The sequence below is a fragment of the Vombatus ursinus genome, unplaced genomic scaffold, assembly GCF_900497805.2.
Source record: "Vombatus ursinus unplaced genomic scaffold, bare-nosed wombat genome assembly UNPS02012319.1, whole genome shotgun sequence".
In the NCBI taxonomy this organism is placed as follows: Eukaryota; Metazoa; Chordata; class Mammalia; order Diprotodontia; family Vombatidae; genus Vombatus; species Vombatus ursinus.
In genome coordinates, this window is record NW_020952097.1 from 1,453,358 (window position 1) to 1,466,344 (window position 12,987).

At 49.0% G+C, this 12,987-nt stretch overlaps 1 protein-coding gene across 5 annotated transcripts; it reads right to left on the minus strand.

Moving 5' to 3' along the window:
- Nucleotides 1–1,075: 1,075 nt before the first annotated feature.
- On the minus strand, nucleotides 1,076–11,758 carry GPAA1 (glycosylphosphatidylinositol anchor attachment 1). Of its 5 annotated transcripts, XM_027857799.1 has the most exons (14): nucleotides 10,375–10,815; nucleotides 10,063–10,156; nucleotides 9,339–9,518; nucleotides 9,036–9,147; nucleotides 8,478–8,625; nucleotides 8,151–8,252; nucleotides 6,611–6,807; nucleotides 5,607–5,803; nucleotides 3,857–4,010; nucleotides 3,573–3,665; nucleotides 2,932–3,131; nucleotides 2,618–2,794; nucleotides 2,379–2,406; nucleotides 1,076–1,096 (listed from the first exon to the last, which is right to left on the minus strand). In XM_027857799.1, the coding sequence occupies exons 1-14, from the start codon at nucleotides 10,727–10,729 to the stop codon at nucleotides 1,091–1,093; spliced, it is 2,043 nt and encodes a 680-aa protein (XP_027713600.1). In that variant the 5' UTR covers nucleotides 10,730–10,815; the 3' UTR covers nucleotides 1,076–1,090. The 5 variants fall into 5 exon arrangements, with proteins under 5 accessions (XP_027713600.1, XP_027713603.1, XP_027713602.1 ...); XM_027857802.1 differs by lacking the exons at nucleotides 1,076–1,096; nucleotides 10,375–10,815 and adding an exon at nucleotides 11,737–11,758 and having other exon boundaries at nucleotides 1,641–2,406; XM_027857801.1 differs by lacking the exons at nucleotides 1,076–1,096; nucleotides 10,375–10,815 and adding an exon at nucleotides 11,714–11,749 and having other exon boundaries at nucleotides 1,641–2,406.
- Between the last annotated feature and the right edge of the window lie 1,229 nt (nucleotides 11,759–12,987).

Below are 12,987 nucleotides of genomic sequence, written 5' to 3' on the forward strand. Positions count from 1 at the left end.
ATGTATAATAAATTCATTTTTGGTGATATTGTGTGGTGCTCCCAATGTCCAAGGAAGTAAATCATTTTCTTAAAGTATGCATGATATATAGGCTTCTGTGTAGTTTATAAGCCTTTGAACCATATTTTCTAATTTTTTTTCGGTCATCCTTCTATGCCCCCTTTTGCACGGAAGTCATCAAGCATCATAAAACATGTGCATTTAAATAGGAGGGTCATATCAAGCTCTTCAGAGAATTTCTCTTCTGCCTCATTTTCTGCAACAGAAGTTGATATATAACCTACAATCATTTAGCAGTATTTGTCATGAATGTTACAATTTAAGATGACCAGACATCCTGTGAAACATTTCTTCATGCGTTTGGATGCATGATAAAACCAACCACAGAAGCAGGCAGTGTACTACAGTGGCAAGAACATTGGATTTAGATCCAATCAAAAGGATCCAGACCAAAAAGATCTGGGTAAAAATTTTAGCTGTTACTCAATGACCTGTGGTGATCTGGGCAAGTCATGAGAGCCCTTTGTTCCTCATCTGGGAAATAATGGAGTTGGATTAGATGACTCAAGATCCCATGCAGCTCTGAACGTGAACTCTGCCAACTCCCTAATTTGCCTCTCCAGGGAGAACCTGGCAGTTCTCCATTCCTTTAGCTGCGATGTCCTGTTGTCTTCTCATTTATGGTGAGAATTTCAATGTCGATGTGATTCAGTTCCTACAGGCATACCTACTCTCAGGCACCGGCAAAAATCTCACACCGAGGATACCAACAACTAAACTGCTTACAGATAGCTGGAGAAATGGGGTGGTTCTTAGCACCCCCTGCCCCTTTTCCAACACCCAGTCAGCAGAGGGCTGAGGACCATTTGGCATTTTTCTTCATGGGTTGCCACAGTGAGTGACTGCCTCCTGGGGATGTATCCTTTCACACCTTGCTAGGTGGAGCCTGGCCAGTGGTAAGAGCCATCCTCAAAGCCTTTCCAGCATGATACACCTGACAGAACTTGTACGGGGCTGGCACAGCCTCCTAGAGCACCTGAAGCCACCTCCACACCATCATGCGGTATGAGTCACATTCTGTGGAGCTTTATCAGATCTGAAAATGGTAACAGCTACCATTTACACGGGGCTTTAAAATAACAAAGTGCTTTACATATTTCATCTTTGATCTTCACAACAACCCTCTGAGGTAGGTGCTATTATTACCCCCATTTTACAGATGAGGACCCTGAGGGCTTCTAGAGTTCAAGTTCAGCACTCTACCTCCTATGGTCATCTAGCTTCCCTAAGCATTGTGGTGCCCAGAACTTGAAATAATGCTTTATATGTATTATGAGCAGGTAAGAATGCATAGGAACCATAAACTCCCTGGTCTTGGACACCAGGGCTCTCCTCATGTAGCTGAAAGTCCTATTAGCATTTTGGGTGGCCCTACTACAACTTTGATTCCTATCAACTTTGCAGTCCACTAAAATCCCCAAATCTTATGATACTGATACATGGTAGAGTCAGTCTTCTCTTCTCTGCATGCCCCCAATTCTGGGAGCTGAAGTGCTCTCTCTGGGACTGCTGACCCCACCACCTGTTCTCCCCAAAAAGGATTTGATCAGAAAGAAGAGGATCAGGAACCAAGAAACCCATAAAATCCACACACAAAAACCCCCCAGACCTGTTTATTTCCTTGGAATGGGGGAGAAACACATGGAGAGGTCCTTCCAAAGCAACCCAATCAAACTGCTGCTTTGGAGCACATGTGGACCTCTCTTTCCCCTCCTCAGCCTCCCTGCCCCCACTGTAAGCAGTCACACAGTCCTCCTTCCTTCCAGCAGTAGGTATTGGCCCTGGGTTAATCAGTCCCCAGGTAGTATTGAAGTAAGGACTGCCAAAGGCTGTGGGAATGTCACCCTAAAAACTTTGGCTGGCAGGTAAGGCCCGAGTTAGAGTCCCAGCTCTGTTAACTCACTGTGTGACCTTGACTTTTCCCTGCTCCAATACTGTTTTCCTCTTTAAAAGACGAGGTTACACTGGATGACCTCTAAGAGCCCATCCAACTGTATGTACATCTGTAAAATTCTTCACCACAAACACAGAAGGGAATATTCCTCAGCTCCCTCTTGGTTTCAGTAAGCCTAAGGGATAATGAGGGAGTGGGGATGGGGTCATTATTTCCAGAAGAGGACATTCCAAAAGAGTAACCAGCAGGGGTAGAGCCCTAGGGAGAGCAGTGGGAAAAGCAGGGCGCCATAGAGGTGGTGGTCTAGGACACCTTGGGCCAGAGCGCTGAGGAACAGCTGCCAGCCCTCAGCAAGCGTCAGGGGTGCCTCCTGCAGCTCACGCCACAGGAAAAGGCTGCCCAGGAGGGTGGCCCCTGGACTCACCAGCACTAGTAACACTGCATACAGAAACCTAGGAAGGGGAAAAAGAGGCAAAATCAGGGGATGAGATTTCCAGGAAGGAGTGGTCCCTATGGGAAGGTGGGAGAGGCAGAGGGAGGGAATCCAGAAGATGGGGAGTTCCCAAGTTGGGGGTGGGGTGAGGAAACACTGGACTGTGTAATGGGCTTGGGGTTAGAGTAGAGGGTAAATTGGGGCCCAGATGGTTGATGGCATATGCAGACCTGGGTCCACTCGGCTGGGTGAGGGCAGCAGCGGGCACCATGGTAACAGCAAGCAAAAAGCCCAGAGAGAAGTTGAAGAGGGAGATACAGCCCAGCTGTATCGCCAGATAGAGCAGGGCTACGAGCTTCAGGGCCATCCAGCCACTATCTGGGCCTCGGGGTGTGCTGCTCACGACCCTGGGGACAAGGAGATGTAGTTCAGAGGTTTTAGACCACATGCTCCCATAAGCTGAGCCATCCCATCCCACTACAAATCTTACTCCCCCAATATTTCACCAGCAGATGCTGTGAGCCCCATCCCTGGAGGAGCTCACCGGTGGGTGCTGTGAGGCAAGGCCAGGCCAGCCACATAGATGGCGAGCAGCGTGAGCACCACAGCCTCAGCCTCAGCCACAGGGAAGTGCTGGGCAGCCACATGCTGGCCCATGACAGGCAGCAGGTACAGGGCTAAACCAGTGGCCTGAGATATCAGCACAGGGGCCACCAGAGGGGTAAGAGCCACACCTCGAGCATCCTAGAAAGACAAAGGGGATCAAAGTTACATACTTAGGAGGAAGTCACAGGGGTCAAATCACATCCTGGGGGTAGCAGGAAACCACAAGGGAGTATCATCAGAGTTTAGGGGAAAATGGGGAGGGGGAGTTACAGTAGAGGAACCATCAGGGAATCAGTATCAGAGCTGCTCCCCAGCGTATCCTGGGGGGGTGGGGGTGGTGGGGGGGGGGGGGGGGGGGGTGTGTGTGTGTGTGGGTGTGGGGGATGGGGTGTAACAGGACTATAAAAGGACAGGATCCAAATTAGGCAGGCAAAGAGGAATGGTTGAGGAGAACAAGATCTCTTCCTCTTCAGGGCTACATTTCCAAGTATAATGGCAGGTTAGACCTAGTCTTTTCCCCCTGTCCACAGTGAACAAATCTTACCCCCCACCTCCCAGTTGGTTTTCCTTTGCTCTCACCTGTCCAAAAGGTTGGACAAGGCTGTGATTGGGGCCTAACTGCTCCTCAGGGCCGAAGTCCGCCTTATTGAGCTTCACCCACAGTTCCAGGGCATGATCCAAGTCAAGGGCAATGACAGGACTAGGGAGGTCCTTTTCATCCCCAACCCACTGGATCATGTGATTCCTAGCCTCTCCTGCTTTTCCTCTCCCTAGTTCACCTGGGGATACTCCCTGAGTCCCTAGGCAACCTCCCATTGCCAACTCTCCCCATCCCCAACACCCAGACACACAAGGAAGGATATCTTCAGGCCAGGGATGAAAAGTAGGAAGCCAATGGCAGGCATGTAGAGACCAATGGAGACAAAGCGTGACAGTGACGGCAAGAGGTAGAAAAAGTAGGACTGATGCAGTCGCTCGAGAAGGTTGTTCAATTTGCGGAACATTCCCTCCAAGGTCCTGGGGAAGGAAGGTGGTCCATTTAGTCAGCCATCCCCCAAGGAATCCCCCTCTGACATGGAGCCACGGCTCTCTGCCAAGACGAGAACGAGCTGGGGTCAATCTTTTAAAAGCTACCAGAGGAACAGAGAGGCAGCAGGATGAAATGGAAGGAGCACTGGGCCAGGGGTCCAAGGACTCAAACCCAAGGCCTGGCTTGTGCAGCTTTGCTCACATCAATTGCTCATGCTGCACTGCCGTTTCCTTGTCTGCACAATGAGGGTTGGACTGGATCAGGGGTTCTTAACCTGGAGGTCTGCAACCCTGATTATTAAATATTTTGATAACTGCACTTCAGTACTGTCAGTTTCATTTGTAATCCTGCTTTTTTTTATTTTGTGCATTTAAAAAGCATCCTTCTGGGATGAGAGCCATAGCTTCACCAAAGGTTCCAGGAACTACAAAGGCGGAAGACCCCTGAAGACCCAGACAATCTCTGAGGTTAAACACTGAGTTATCTTTAAAATGCAGAAGTGTTCTGTAAATCTCTGAGGGCTCTCTAGTTAAAAAGGGACTGGAAGCCTCCTTAGGGACAGCTGCAAGGGCTAGCCCAGGGCCAATATTCAAAGAAGAGGTAGGGTCTCCCCTGCTTAATGCCAATCTCCCTTTCTAGCCTCATCTCACAATATTCCACTCCACGTTCCAGCCAAACCAGATTTGTCTCTGGCCCCCAAATATACCTTTTGCTCTCCCCTACCTTGGCTCCATGGTTCACAGTGTTAATTCCTACCAGTTGTTAAAGCCCAACTCAAAAAACTTTTGTATGAAGCCTTCCCCGATTCCTCTTTCCTCCCTCCCCTGTCCATATTGGTAATGACCTTACTGCTCAGACCTCACCATCATTTTGCTGTGCAATTCTCAAATATCCTTCTCATGCAATATGGTGCCTTACAGCTATCTGCACTGGTGCCTTACCTTCCTACTAGACTGGATGTTCCATCAGGAGTACGGAACCTAGTTTTTCTAAACTTTGTATTTCTTTCAGCTTTGGGCATATGGCTCTGTATATAGTGGGCACTAAATTTCTGTTGGGTAGATACAGTGAGGGGGAGAAAGAAGAGAAGGGAAGGACAAGGCCATGCGATAGAAAAGAAGGCTTTCATCCAGAGACAAGGGAAAGGACAACCTCTGTCCTAGGCTAAAGAGAGGAGATAGAGAAGGCAGTCCGGACCCCAGAATCCCCATTAGTTGTATACCCATGCTGTGTGTGGGTCATGAGGGGTAGCTATAGGGCTAAGGTGGGGGCAAAGGAACTCTTGAAGAACAGTGATATTAGTCAGCTACTAAAAAGCTAGAGTGAGCAGAGAGAGCAAAGGAAGGATGTACTTTGTGGTACAGCAGAAGAATTTTTGCATTACTTACCTTGTTGTAAGCAGGATACTTTGTAATGTTTAGGGTTTTAGAAATGTCAACTATTATTATTATGAAAGTGTCTTAGTTACCTGAGTAAGAGGAAGGCTGACAAAGAGGGACCCCAAGATCAGCTGACCTCCTTTGGTTACCTATCCCCCTGAAGGTATGCTGCCCACGCACTCTGACTCCTTCCTAGCAACTTACTTGCCCACAGCAGTCATGTCGTACTTATATTGGCGGAAGCTGTTGATACCACGTAGGGTGATGGCTTCTACGTGGTAGCGCAGGAAAAGCCCATGGGGCCCATGAGGGCGGCCAGAAGCCTGACGCAGGACCATGAGCATCAATGTCTGCAGTCCATGCAGGGAGCCTCCCAGAGATGCCCAGTCTGAGTGTTGAAGCTGTGGACGGAGCACAGGGGTCACTGGCCTAGAATACCCTCCAACATGGATGGCCCTGGCCAGCTATGGGGAAATACAGAGGTTTGGGGGTTTCCAGTCAAGTATGGGTACCTATGAAGATAGCCCACCGGGTTAGAAGGCTAAGACACCCCCAGGGGATCCAGGGAACCCAGTTTGGAAGCTGCATCTACGGTAAAGTACAGAGCCTCAGGGGCCTAGGTCACCCCACCCCACTTTGGGGATACCCTGCTTAGCCTGGGCCACTATAAGGGAGCATAAGGCATCAAGGTCTAAATATCCCTAGCAGGAGTACTCCATCCAACCCTAGCAATTACAAGGGGAACAAAGGGTTTCAGAGGGCCAAAGGCACACTATCTAACCATGATGGCTATGGGGAGACACACAGGGGTTAAGTTTGCCCACAGCAAAAATAGTCCATCTGAAGTATAGCAACTATGGTAGGAGCAAGGGAAAGCAGAGAGTCAGAAGGGCACAGTAATGGGATATAGAGCCACAGGATCCAGTAAGTTCAGGGGAAGGAGGCAATGTGTGTAGGATGAAGACTCCCACCTGAGACATATTATCTGGTTGCAGTAGCTATAGGGAACAGAGGGGAGGAAAGGAGATGGGTAATACCAGGTCAGAAGGTGTGAGGGCAAAGATGGAAAGCCAGGCTATGCCCCATCCAGAACACTTTATGATATCTATAGGAAGACGGGGTGGATGGAGGGAAGGACAGGACACCTCCCACCAGGAACATTCCTATCCAGCCAGGGCAGCTATGTGGAGAGTAGGGTCCAATATCACCTTCCCCTGCAGAGTGCAGAGCAGAGCCTCCTTCTGGCAGAAGGCATGGAAGAGATTGAGAAGGTCCAGGTTAGGTAGCTGCCCGTTCAGGCCCTCCACAGCCACATCCAGGCTGGTGACCACATCACTATTCAGCTCCAGGGCCACTGCTGCCTGGATGGCCCCTGCGCGGCCCTGAAGTGCAGATGATTGCATCCCTGCAGGGAGAGGAAGAGGAAGAAGGGGATGTCATCACAGTGGGACTCAGAACTGAGATTACCTATATGACCTGACAAAGTCCCTTAACCTCTGGCCTCAGAGCCTCCTCTGAATGAAGGAGCTGAACTAACAATGAGAGCGGTCTTAAAGCAGACTATGTAGGCTGCTTCAGAAAAGAGTGTTTCTCTTCACTGGACATCTTCAATTGGAGACTGGGGAATGCCTTTTAGGGATTTTGAAGAAGGGAATTTTGCCCAGAGATGGGGTGGACTAGATGACCCCAGAGATCCCTTCCAGTTCTGAGATTCTATGGTTCACCCTGGGTCTTAATACTATATTCCCTAAATGATAAATGTTGGAGAAGATGTGGGGAAAATTGAAACACTAACGCATTGTTGGTAGAGTTGTGAACTGATCCAACCATTCTGGAGAGCCATTTGAAACTATGCCCAAAGGGCTATAAAACTGTGCATATCGTTTGACCCAGCAATACCATTTCTAGGGCTGTATCTCAAAGAGAGCATAAAAAAGGGAAAAGGACCCATATGTACAAAAATATTCGAAGCAGCTCTTTTTGTGGTGGCAAAGAATTGGAAATTGAGAGCATACCCATCAATTGCGGGATGGCTGAACAAGTTGTGGTATATAAATGTAAGGGAATATTACTGTTCCATAAGAAACGATGAGCAGGCAGACTTCAGAAAAACCTGGAAAGACTTGTATGGACTGATGCTGAGTGAAATGAGCAGAACCAGGAGAACACTGTACAAAGTAACAGGCACATTGTGCAATGACTGATTTTGATAAGCTTGGCTCTCCTCAGCGATGAAAGGATCTAAGACAACTCCAAAAGACTCACGATGGAAAATGCTATCCATGTCCAGAGAAAGAATTATGGAGTCTGAATGCAGATGGAAGCATACTATTTGCTCTCCTTCTCTTCTGTTGTTTTGTTTTATTTCTTCTTTCTCATGGTTCCTCCCATTAGTTCTAATTCTTCTTTACATCATGATTAATGTGAAAATATGCTTAATATGAACGTATAAGTAGAGCCTATATCAGACTGCGCACCATCTTGGTGAGGGGGGAAGGGAGGGAGGGGAAGAAAATTTAAAACTCAAAATCTTGTGGAAGTGAATGTTGAAAAATAAATTAATTATTAAAAAAGAAAAAAAAGACTATATTCCCTGGTGGACAAAGGATGGGATAAGGATCATACTTTTATGATGTGATAAGGGGAGCAAGAAGGTTATACTCATGGACTTAACATTATTATTAAGAGAAGGGGTCAGTGGGAGCCTTATACAAGAAAAGGTTCTGGAAGATTACTAGGGGGTCCTACCAGTAATATTGACGTCATGGTAGGCTTCTAGCCAGGCCTCTGTGCCCAGCAAGTCATGCTCCGTCACCAAGAAGATGATGTCCTTGGCCCAATAAATCTGACCTGGGCAGAAGGGGAGGGGAAAAAGAAGAGATGGTAGGAGGCAGTGAGTTACTTAGTCAGGGCCCCTCCAGGGTAAACCTCATGGAGTCATTCCTGGTCCGTACCCCAAGGGTCAGTCCCAAGGGCTTAACCCCTATCCCAGAGTCAGCCCCAGGATCCCTGGATCACTCTCCCTGGCTCACTTCCTTACCACCCTCCTCATTACCCACCCCCCCATGCCCTTACTCCGGAAGTAAGCAGCCAAGGACAACAGCAGTCCCACTGCTTGGGCATTGAGGGTTTCAGGGCTGGAGGGCACAACGAGCACCAGTGACTCAGTGCTGGCTGCCCTTGGAGCTCGTAGGATCCCATACACGTTGGTACCTGACACCATCTGCAAAGAGACTAGTACAGGTCACCATGTGGGAAAACAGACACATGGTGACTCCAGTTATTTCACTCATGACCTGCTCCCAACACTGTTACTGCTCTACTTCTCCCTGCTGGAACCCCAATTATCCCCACCATGGTGTTCCTCCTCCCCACTCCAGTGGGCCTTTACAGTGACCTCCATCCTCCCCAAATGGCCTATAACATATCTCCCCTGTATTTCCTCTGAGTGGTCCCCTCGATTACTCTAACAATGCCTTTTGAACCCATAGTAGACACTAAACTCCAAAGGGACTCCAAACTGTCTCCTCTATCTTCTGTAAGTGGTTCTTCTATTTCCCCCATAGTATCCCATCTGTTCTCCTGAATGACCCCACAGTGTCCCCGCCATCCTCCAAGTGGCCCCTGCAGTACATATCGCTCGTGGGTCTCATCAGGGAAGGGCAATGTTCGGGAGAAGCTCTGGCTATAAACTTCCAGTCCCACAGAACGCATGGTCCGCTCCAGCCAGGCCACAGGCAAGCTTCTGGTTAGGAGAAGAGAGGAGTGGGTCAGATGCCCACAGACAAGACCTACAGAAACAATGGATCCCCCAGTGTTCCCTCTAAGAAGAACTCCCCAAATCTGCTCTCTGAAAGGAAACTCATGGCTGTATAACGATTGAAAAGGGGATCTTCCACAGGACCCAAATAGTTGTCTATCTGATCTGCTACTCACCCTGTTTTCCTGCGTTGGGCAGTGAAATCTCTGGCAAAGTTGAGGGCATGTTCTCCACCCTCAAACTGCTCCTCCACCATTGTGGAACCCATAGCATTCTCTGATATGTATGTATTCTGGGTCAGTGGTGAAAAGGCCAGGCCCAGGAACCAAAACACACCAGCCAAATAGCTCACCACACTGGGAAAGAAACAGGTTAGGGGACACTGAGACCCTGGCAACCAGCTGCCACACAGCTCACCACGATGAATGACATAACTGCCAATCCTTTCTCCAAGGTTTCTTTCTCACCATTCACCTTGTAAGTGCCAAATCCAAGGAGTTCATCCTTCTAAAACCCAGGGTAGCAGGGGTGGAGGGGAGAGGAAGGAAAGCAAGTATAACCTCTGACTCTTAGGACTCAGGCCCCCACCTAATACATAATAGCTTTCTGGAGGGGGGTCACTCTTTCCTGCCTCCACTCCCCCTCCAACTCCCAGGGACTGAGAAATCTGGGTGTGGGAGGCAGGGAAAGAAATGGGAGACCACAGCTGATGATACTTCTTTTGGGTCAGCATCTCTTACATGCACACATACATGGCACGTTGTGTGTATGTCTAACCCCAGGTAAAGGGAGGCAGGGAGGAATGAGAATGGGATACTGGACATGACCAAGGATGATTAAGGAGCCAGAAAGAAGGGAGCCATCAGATGGCTGAGGGTTGAGCAGGGTAGGACCCCTCACCAGAGTGGAGTGTTTAGGCGCAGGAGCAACCGTGCCAACGCCCGACGCCTGTGTGAATCCAACAGGAGCCCCATAGCTAGGGGATGAAGGGAACCTGGGCAAGGGAATCAGATGAGTGTAATCAGCATTTCCCACCACCAGCCACTCTGAGATTCCTTGACTCCCTCACTCATCACCATCTCTTCCACCTCCAACAGAGACCTCCTTCTACCCCCAACCCAATGCAATAACCTGCCCAACATTTCCTACTAATCCTCCTCCATGACCCAGTCACTGAGTCACACACACAGTCAGACATAATCAGTCACATACACAATAAATGCCAGAGTTGGAAGTAGCTCAAGTCCATCCTTCTCATCTTACACATGAGGAAACTGAGGCTGAGAGAGGTGAAGGGATTCACCAAAGACCACACAACTATTAAGTGGCACAGCCAGAACTTGAACTCAGGTCTTCTAATTCCAAGTTCAGGGCCCTTTCCACAATACCATGCACCCTCTGCCACAGACAAGTATAGAGTCAGATAGATACAATTCCACACCCCCATACATGTAGCATCTTCCCTTTCAAGATTTATGGGCACACACAGTCTCACATGCACACTCACACAAAGTCCCTGACCCACAGGCACATAGTCACCTAGACACATAGTCATACAGAGTGTCATACCCAGATAGCATCCTCTCCTTCAAGATCTGCCAGCACATGAAATCACACACATACATACAATCATACACAGTATCACACCTCCCATTTTCTCTTACAATATCTGCAGGAACACACAACCACATGCCCATATACAAAATCTCACACATGAAGCATCCTCCCCTCCAAGATCAGCCTGCATATGCAATCACATATATGATCACACACAATCTCACACCCACAGTATGGTCTCCTGCAGGATCTGGGGGAACCGAACGTAGGAGCACGCGCAGGTGTGTGTGAGCGCGCACGTGTGCGCGCACCCATACACGAAATCTCAAACCGAGAACATTCTCTCCTGCAGTAACTGCGGAACCAGAGCATGCGCAGGTGTATCCGACACACACAAACACACAATCTCACACCCAGAGCATCCTTTCTTGCAAGCTCTGCAGAACGCAACTATATAAGCATGCGCAGGCGTGGGGCTGACAGATACAAACAGACACACACACCACACAATCTCACACCCAAAGCATCCTCTCCTGCAAGATTTGCGGGAACAAGAACATGTGAGCATGCGCAGGTGAGACAGAGAAACAGACGAACAGAAGGAGAGACTGAATCTCAGACCTAGAGCATCCTCTTCAAGATATGAGGGAACGCGAGCATGTGAGCATGCGCAGGTGTGCGCCCGAGAGACAGACAGACAGACACACACCCACACCTCACTCTCACACACGGAGCATCCTCCCGGCCCAGATCCGCCTGCACACGCAATCACACCCACGATCACACACAATCTCGCACCCACAGCATCTCCTGCAGGAGCCTCGGGCACACAGTCACCTCCTCATGAAGATTTCCTCATACACACCATTTGACACACAGAGACCTCCCCTCCGGGTGCGCACCATACGCACACACACACGCGCGCACACACACACAAAATGAATGAAGGACATGGGACGATAGACGCACCCACACCACCCCCAGCCCAGCTCACAGCCGCCTTTGCTTCTCACGCACCAGCCTCGGGGCACGCCCACTTCCGCCCAGTACTCCCTCACTTCCGGGACGCGGGCGGAGCACTTTGGGAGTTGTAGTCTTGTGGCTTAGGCGCCTCTGCTAGGCTTTCTGAAGGAGGACGCGGGGAGGCGCCCGTTCCCTTTCTTCTCCGCGCTCCGGTCCTCCTTCTTCTTGCCTCCTGCCTAGCCATGAAATCTTTCTATCCTCATTCCCTTCTCTTCACTACCTCCAGTCCATCCTTCACCCCGTTGCCTGAGTAATCTCTCTATGGGCACTCTGTTGCCTCTTTTATCCACAGGTATTTAAAACCCTTCACAACATCGCTCTGACCTGTTTTTCCAGGCTTATTGCACATTACTTTGCTTCACACACACTCCCCATTGGCCAAGTTGGCCTACTAGCTGTTCCTAAACCTTATAACGTGGCATATTCCACTCCCACGCATTTGCATGGCCCATCCTTGCAATTTATTCCTTCATTATTACCACCCCTCAGACCCTTATATCCCGCCTATCTTTAAACCCTATTCTACCGTCCTCCTCCTCAAATCACCAAGTATCTGTATTCATGTTGTAACCCTACTCCTCTCCCCCACCTCAAGTGGCACTGTAAGGTCATAGAGGGCAAAGACTGTTTCCTTTTTGTATTCCCCGCGTCCAGCAACAACATAATGTGGGTTTAACTAACATGTCATTCATTGTTGTCCTTATTCACTGTTGTATTTATGTTATTCCTCTACTTAAAACTCTTCCTTAGCTCCCTACAACCCATCAATTAAAGTGTACACTTCTTAGCCTGGCATCCAAATTCCTTCAAAATGTGGGTCCAACATAGGTTTCCTACTTTTCTCACCCTAATCACTCCATTTCAGCCAATTGATATAGCTGTTCCTGGATCTTGTACAAGCAACTCATCTTAATGCATTTACTCCTGTCCCCCATGACTGGAATGGACCCCCCCTCACCCCCAGCTCTGTCTATCTATCAGAATCTCTTCCCTCTAAGTCCAGGTCAGGCATCATCTCCTTCCGGAGCTTTGCACACAGTAGGCACTCCCAGAGCACTTTGCTTGGACCTCTTCTCTGCACTTATCCCCTTCTCCCACAGATCAGTTACTTACATACATCTCCCTCCTCCCCTACTACATGGTCAGCTCTTTGAGAAGCTGGTGTTGTCATTTTTCACCTCTCTATCTCTCCCAGTGTCTACCACAGCTTCACACACAGTACACACTCAGATGTTTGTTGGAATC

Coding starts and splice junctions, on each gene's coding strand:
- GPAA1 (XM_027857798.1), bottom strand. CDS start 10,729: ATGACACTCTGTATGACTATGTGTCTAGGTGACTATGTGCCTGTGGGT. Junction 5,804..6,610: donor TCTGCACTCTGCAGGGGAAG/GTGATATTGGAC, acceptor CTCCGTCCACAG/CTTCAACACTCAGACTGGGC. Junction 2,407..2,617: donor ACCCAGCCGAGTGGACCCAG/GTCTGCATATGC, acceptor TCCCCTTCCTAG/GTTTCTGTATGCAGTGTTAC.